The sequence below is a fragment of the Triticum urartu genome, chromosome 4A (genome assembly GCF_056163025.1).
Source record: "Triticum urartu cultivar PI428250 chromosome 4A, HENAU_Tu73, whole genome shotgun sequence".
In the NCBI taxonomy this organism is placed as follows: domain Eukaryota; kingdom Viridiplantae; phylum Streptophyta; class Magnoliopsida; order Poales; family Poaceae; genus Triticum; species Triticum urartu.
In genome coordinates this window covers 601,871,549-601,878,919 of record NC_141876.1, presented here as the reverse complement: position 1 = coordinate 601,878,919, position 7,371 = coordinate 601,871,549, and the positions used below count along the sequence as shown (strand labels likewise).

Here is a 7,371-nt window from a genome sequence, read left to right as displayed (position 1 = left end):
TTGAGCAATGCAAGCTGCATTATCTTCATAGATAATAGTCGGTGATCCTAATGAACCAACACCACACGAAGTTTGAATGTGGTTAATCATCCTGCGAAGCCATACACATTCCTTTGATGCTTCAAATAATGCAATTATTTCAGAATGATTAGTGGAAGTTGCTACGAGAGTCTGTTTTTGTGACTTCCATGAAAAAGCAGTTCCACCATATAAGAATACGAAACCTGTCTGTGACCTAGCATTGTGAGGATCAGATAAATAGCCAGCGTCAGTATATCCTACCATAGTCATATCTTGGTTTCTCTGATAGAATAAGCCAAGATCTTTTGTGCCATGTAAATATCTAAAGATATTCTTTACTCCTGTCCAATGACGTTTTGTTGGAGCAGCGCTATGTCTAGCTAGTAAATTTACCGCAAATGCAATATCAGGCCTGGTGCAATTTGCAAGGTACATTAGCGCACCAATAGCACTGAGATACGGGAACTCAGATCCTAATATCTCTTCGTCATCATCCCGAGGTCTAAAAGGATCTTTATTCATATCAAGGGATCTGACAACCATGGGTGTTTTGGTTGGATATGATTTATCCATATTAAATTTCTCCAAAACCTTTTGAATATAAGCAGGTTGGTATACTAAAATTCCTGAGGGAAGATGCTCAAGCTGTATTCCTAAGCAAAATTTGGTCTTTCCCAAATCTTTCATCTCAAATTCCGTCATTAAATGATTGCGTGCTTCTTCTATATCATGTGTACTCCCAATGATATTGAGATCATCAACGTACACTGAGATGATGCAAAATCCATTTGAGGATTTCTTTATAAATACACAAGGGCAATCGTCATTATTTGAGTATCCTTTCTGAATAAGAAACTCACTCAGTCGGTTATACCACATTCTACCCGACTGTTTTAAGCCATAGAGTGACTTTTGTAATTTTACACAATATGCGTTGCGATTTGCTTTTGGATTCGGCATTTTAAGTCCTTCAGGGACCTTCATATATATGTCCGATTTGAGTGACCCATATAAGTATGCTGTCACTACATCCATCAACTGCATAGATAAACTCATTTGTACTGCCATAGATATTAAGTATCGAAACGTTATTCCACTCATAACAGGAGAGTATGTATCATCGTAATCGATGCCGGGTCTCTGCGTGAACCCTTGTGCTACAAGCCTCGCTTTGTATCTCACCACCTCATTGTTTTCATTCCTTTTCCGAACAAAAACCCATTTCGCTCCCACAGGGAAGACATTATGAGGAGTAGGTATTACTGAGGAAAATACCTCTCTTTTATTGAGCGAGCGCAGTTCTATCTCAATTGCTTCCTTCCATTTAGGCCAATCAGGACGCTTGAGGCACTCCCTGACGGTCTTTGGTTCTGGATCCAGTTGAAGGGTTTCGGCAATTTCGGAGGCAAAATATATGTCGACAATTGTAGTCTCTCTGTTGTATGATTCTCCTGATTCTATATAGTTTATGGAAATTTCTTTTATACCTTCAGACTCTGTGATTTCCCACAACAATAGAGTCATGGTGTTCCGATGTCCCAGCTATTATATTTGTATGCGCATTTATGCTGGGTTCTAGATGTTGAGCATCTGATTGGTGTCCTTCAACTTGAGGTTGAATTGCATTTACTGGTAGAGGATTTGATATCCTCTTTTTCCGCGGAGGCTTTTGAGAAGCTATATTCCGGCTAACCAGATTTCTCCCCCTCTTACTCTCATTTGGGGTTTGAGTGGTTTTACTTGGTACCTCCACTCGTTCTGGTGCATTAACAGCGGGAATATGTGATTTAGTGACACCTTTATGATCAGTAAATGCATCTGACAGGTTATTTGCAATGTGTTGCAAATCTATAATCCTCTGAACTTTAGTTTCAGATTCTTTAGTACGTGGATCTAAGGACTGGATGCCTGTTACATTCCAATCGATTTCCTGGCATTCTTTGTGGTTTGATTCTCCCCCTAATGCCGGGAAATGGTCCTCATCAAAAATAGAATCAGCGTAGCGGGCAGTAAACAGGTCCCCTGTAAGAGGTTCAAGATATTTTATAATTGACGGAGAATTATAACCCACACAGATCCCTAGTTTTCTGTGGGCGCCCATGGTTGTACGCTGCGGTGGTGATATCGGTACGTATACTGCGCAACCGAATTTTCGCAGATGGGAAATACTTGGCTGAGTGCCACGTACTATCTGTATCGGGGAGGTTGAATGATATGCAGTTGGTCTGATTTGTATCAGATCGGCGGCGTGTAATACCGCATGTGCCCAACAAGATGCTGGTAAATTACAATTCTGTAATAGTGGTCGAGCAACTAATTTTACTCTTTTGACGAGAGATTCAGCCAAACCATTTTGAGTATGAACATATGGCACAGAATGTTCTAAATGAATGCCCATAGCCATGCAATAGTCATTGAATGCACGTGAAGAAAATTCAGCGGCATTATCCATTCGAATTGTTTTTATCCTATTTTCAGGATGATTTGCTCTTAATTTGATAATTTAAGCAATTATCTTGGCAAAAGCATGATTTCGTGTGGACAATAGACACACATGTGACCATCTAGTAGATGCATCTATGAGTACCATGAAATATCTAAAAGGTCCCGATAGTGGTTGAATTGGACCACATATATCTCCTTGAATGCGTTCAAGAAAATTAAGTGACTCATTTTTTACTTTAAGATAAGATGGTCTTATAATTAATTTCCCAATTGCACATGCAGTGCACACAAAATCTGATGATTTAGGGAAGTTTTTAGTTGGAAGGTTGTGACCAATAGAATTATCAATAATTTTTCTCATCATCCCTATGCCAGGATGACCTAGGCGGTCATGCCAAGTCTTGAATTTATCAAGGTCTTGAAAAATTATTTTGTACGCAACATGTGGAACGGGTTTTGTATAACTATAATATAATCCAGATGAAAGCGAGGGGAATTTCTCAAGAATTTGTTTCTCAGACCCAGTACTCTTTGTTAAAAGTAAATATTCAGAATTATTTTCAGAAATTGTTTCTAGATGGAAATTATTTGATCCGAGGTCTTTGAAACTTAGAAGGGTGCGTGTAGATTCAGGATACAAGAGTGCATCCTCAATTACAATTGTAGTACCCATAGGTAGAACGAGTGTGGCTCATCCTGAACCAATAATCGAGGCATCGTGGCCGGCGATGGTCATAATATTCCCTTTTCTCTTAGTTAGAGTTTGAAAATATTTTATTTCCCTTAATATTATGTTAGTGGTACAACTGTCCACCAAACATAGTTCTTCTTCCATTGGATTATCTTCCCGTAAAATCTATATAGAGTGAGAGAATATTTAGGATGAAATTTTATTCATTACTCACATATAAATACATACAAAGTATTCATATTACAATTATAAATATAAATATGACATTATGTCTGAATTACATAATATGCTTCGTCCGTAGGACTTTATTTTACTTAGAGTTATACAAATTATAACTTCCATTATTACAATAAAATAGCTGATAACATCAAATGAGTGATGTGGAGATTATATGAGATCTCCGTATGCGTCTTGGGTGTATTCCACCATCATGTTGTCGACATCAAGAAGATCTTCATCCTTCTTCCTTGTTTCCTGAGGAGCGCTTTGAGAAGTGCTAGCTTCAAGGTTCTCTTGTTGTAAAGCGTTGAAGTGAGCTTCTGCTTTTCCATGAACTTGTTTGCCTTTCCCGGTGGATTTGAGATATAAATCCGCTAGATGCTTGGGAGTTCGGCATTTGCTAGTACGATGGTTAGTACATCCACACCTTTGACAAATCTCGGATTTGGTGTTTCGGTCATCTTTCTTGAAATGACCTTTACCTTTAGATTGACCAAATGTTTTCTGCTTGTTGTTCCTTTTCCACTTTCCATTGAATTTCTTGAAATTCTTTTTATTTCCCCCATACTTTTTAGTAGACTGAGTGTTAGCATGTGCTTCAGGGAGTGGCATGGAGCCCGTTGGGCGTGTCTGATGATTCTTCATGAGAAGTTCATCATGGTTTCTCAGCCTGAAGTAAAGTGTATATGAGCTCAGAATACTTTTTGTATTTTTGTTGACGGTACTGCTGTTGTAATACTCTCATTGAGGGGTGGAAAGTGCACAAGGTCTTCTCAATAAGGTCTTCTTCGGAAATTGCTTGATTGCAAAACCTTAGTTTTGAGTTAACCTTGTGAACTGCAGAGTTATATGCTGCCACATATTTGAAATCTTGGAACCTTATGAGGGACCATTCTCTTTGTGCTTCTGGCAGCATAACTGCTCTTTGTTGGTCATATCTCTCCTTGAGAGAGTTCCACAAAACTAGTGGATCTTCTTCCATCAAATATTCCGACTTTAAGTCCGAATGGAGATGGTGCCTTAAGAAACTTAAAGCGGTATATTTGGCTGCCGTGGGGATTTCTCCAGCGCCTTCAATGGGTGTGATGATGGTGGAACCGAGTTTACGACTTTCAAGGGCTATCTTTGCATCCATAGCCCATGGTAAATAGTTACTACCATCTAGTTCAAGTTCATGAAATTCTCTGTTCATGACGCCAGCCATTTCCTGCATGGTATTATTATGCATAATTTTAGTTTTACTATGAGAGTAAAATATAAGTACAACAAATGCTTCAAAGAAGCAAAATTTTCAAGTATAGCTGATGCTTTATACTTATATGTGTAGACCTCATTTTATGTATATGGCACTTTGAAGATAGTCACCGTTGTGGTGTAGATCTCACAGCAATGGAGAACATAATCTGGTTTTGACCAGTAGATGTTCATATATCCATTACCTTGTGCCATACTACATTTTTCAAAAACACTTTGAAGGTAGTCATCTGTCAAATAACTAGATGTAGACCTCATAGTAAGAGTGGATAGTCTGCAATTTGATGCAGTAGATCACACAGTTACCTTGTGCTTTGCTTGTATAATAGTCGAGGTAATCACATCAATTCGCATATTTGGGAGAGCACTCGAAGATAGTCATTTTGCCAGAACAAAATAGGCAAAATGTAGATCTTTCAGTAACGAGGATAATCTGCAAAGTGCAGTAGATGCCTCATCTACCTTGTGATCCCGAAATATGAATTGTAAATAAAATTTGCTGTACTTAAGAACTACATATTCTAAAATAAAATGCTGAAGCAATCATACAGAATATGTACACATAGTCTGAAACTTTATGTTAGACGATACATAGTCTAAATATTCACACTTATAATACAGTACTGAATATGATAAGCAGAGATTCTTAATACAATAAAATACTACTCTCAAATAGAAAGAACAAGCTGCTGTACAATATATACACTATGGCTATTTCCTGTTGGAAACGACACAGCGCCAACAGCCATTTATTGGATTTCTTGGCCTGTAGGCCTGTTTGGTGAGAACGTACGTGACTTGGGCTGGCCCATGCACCGACAGAGAGAAGGATAAGGATAGCACGCACGAGGGTTTCCCACACAGCGCCGCTTCTCCCGTTCCCCACTTCTCTGCTCGATCTGGCACAGCACCTCACCACATCGTCTCTTCCCTGCTCATGGCGTCGTCTTCAAGGGAGGCGGGGTGTGCCCCGCATCTCCGCACGGCCCTCGCCGCTGTTGCACGCCCCGGGGGCGCCGGTGAGGCCGAGGGCCGCCGGCGACCACGCGCCCCGGACGGCTGCGCGGTTTTGCGCCATGGCCGTGGCGAACTGCCGCAGTATCCGACGCGCCTCCGGTGGGGGCGTGGGAGGGAGGGGTGGTGTCGCCGGTGATGAAGGAGGCGGCGGCGGCGTCGACGACGAGCCCTGTACTTCCATCTCCTCTTCTTCTTCCTTGATGGCCATGTTCAGATCGGGGACAGTGGAGTAGGCGTGGACTTCCACTGCTGCCGGCGTCGGAGACGGGAGATCCGGGACAGGACCATATCCAGGAGGGAAGAAGTGCTCCGGCAGTTCATCCGACGGCGTCGGTGACGGCAGCCGCGGTTGTGCACCCGCACGCGCTGGGCACGGTCCAAACTCGTGCTGCAGGCAGTACGGGGGCAGTGGTGGCGGCGCGAGTTCACAAGGGAACATCTCCTCTTCTCCGAGAAACGGCGCCGATGGCCCTGCAAGCAACCACTCCATCGGAGGGATGGAGAAGACAGTTGGTGTAGTCGCGTGTCCGACGTACTCGTTGGCGACTGCCGGAGCCGAAAGCCCGGCCTGGCGCATTGCAGGTATCTCTCCATTTGCAGCAGTGGCCGTGGCGGAAGGCCCAGCCTGGTGCACAGGGTGGTTGCCATGGCTTGCATATCCACGGCGGCGGTTCTGGCGGTGGTTCCCGGCGAAGAAGCGGCGACGTGGGCCGCTCCTTACACCAAGGCCATGACGGCGACGTGCGGCACGGTGGCGAGGAGTGCGGGAAAGGCGACGGATCTCTCTTTGGATAAAGCGAGCGAAAGCGAAAGCCGCTGATGACAGGTTTCTCCCTGCCATGACCTACCTTTTCTTGTCCTTCCCGGTGATGGCTCTATCTTACTTTTGGCAGAGCAGTGCTGATAACGTGTAAAAAGTAAAAGTGATTGTACGAATGATCTGATGCTTTCATTGATTGAGAATCACATATTTATACAAGATTTGGGACGCATTATGAAGGCGTCTATACAAAGAGGCGCCTGTACGGACAGGTGCGTCCGTACGGCGCTTGGACACTAATAACCGCTAACTACGTTTCCTAACGACGATTCGCTAAAGCCGCTTCGTTGATGTCGGTTCTCAACAATATCTACCATTCTTAAGAAGTTGCTCCCCACTACAAAGCATTTTCTTAACATGCAGGTAGTCCACGTCATCATTTTGCCATATAGGCTTTCACAAACAGGAATTCACACCACGAGCATAATCTTCGGCAGCCTCTCTAGAAATAAATATTGCTAAACTCCGCATGCAAGCTTCCATCTCGCTAGGCATGCTCAATACATGCATGCAGTGATTCTGGCATCGCAATAACTCCCTCACAGTGAAATTTCTGGAAAGTAAGTAGTAGTGCGTGTCCTTAATTAGCGTTGGGCATTAATTCAAAGAGGCATGCATGCAGTAATCCATTCTTGCATGCACGGGGACGTGGGCGGTCCATTAATAGCAGCGTTGATTTCGGTTCAGATTCCATGCCACAGGAAGTAAAAAGGACCGAATATTTCTGACCTTTCGTCTAGCTGATCAATGATATCCCGAGGGTTCCTCTCTGAACGATTAAATCTCCACTGATTCCCTAAAAAAAATTCCACCAATTCTTCTCATCTTCCCTATCTCTAACTCTCTCTCCATACTGCGCTGCCGCCGGCCAAGCCTTCACGGCATGTCGCCATCGAAGATCCGC

The 7,371-nt window shown here is 42.9% G+C and overlaps 1 protein-coding gene and 1 pseudogene across 1 annotated transcript; both read right to left on the bottom strand.

Moving 5' to 3' along the window:
* Nucleotides 1-3,544: 3,544 nt before the first annotated feature.
* Nucleotides 3,545-4,580, bottom strand: LOC147977158 (uncharacterized; annotated as a pseudogene).
* Nucleotides 4,581-5,579: 999 nt separating this feature from the next.
* On the bottom strand, nt 5,580-6,488 carry LOC147977157 (uncharacterized). The gene has a single exon (XM_087521085.1). It carries the CDS (start codon nt 6,486-6,488, stop codon nt 5,580-5,582), a length of 909 nt encoding a protein of 302 aa, XP_087377211.1.
* Nucleotides 6,489-7,371: the final 883 nt, after the last annotated feature.

Excerpts from the sequence above, each read along its gene's own strand:
- LOC147977157 (XM_087521085.1), bottom strand. The coding sequence starts at position 6,488 with ATGGCAGGGAGAAACCTGTCATCAGCGGCTTTCGCTTTCGCTCGCTTT.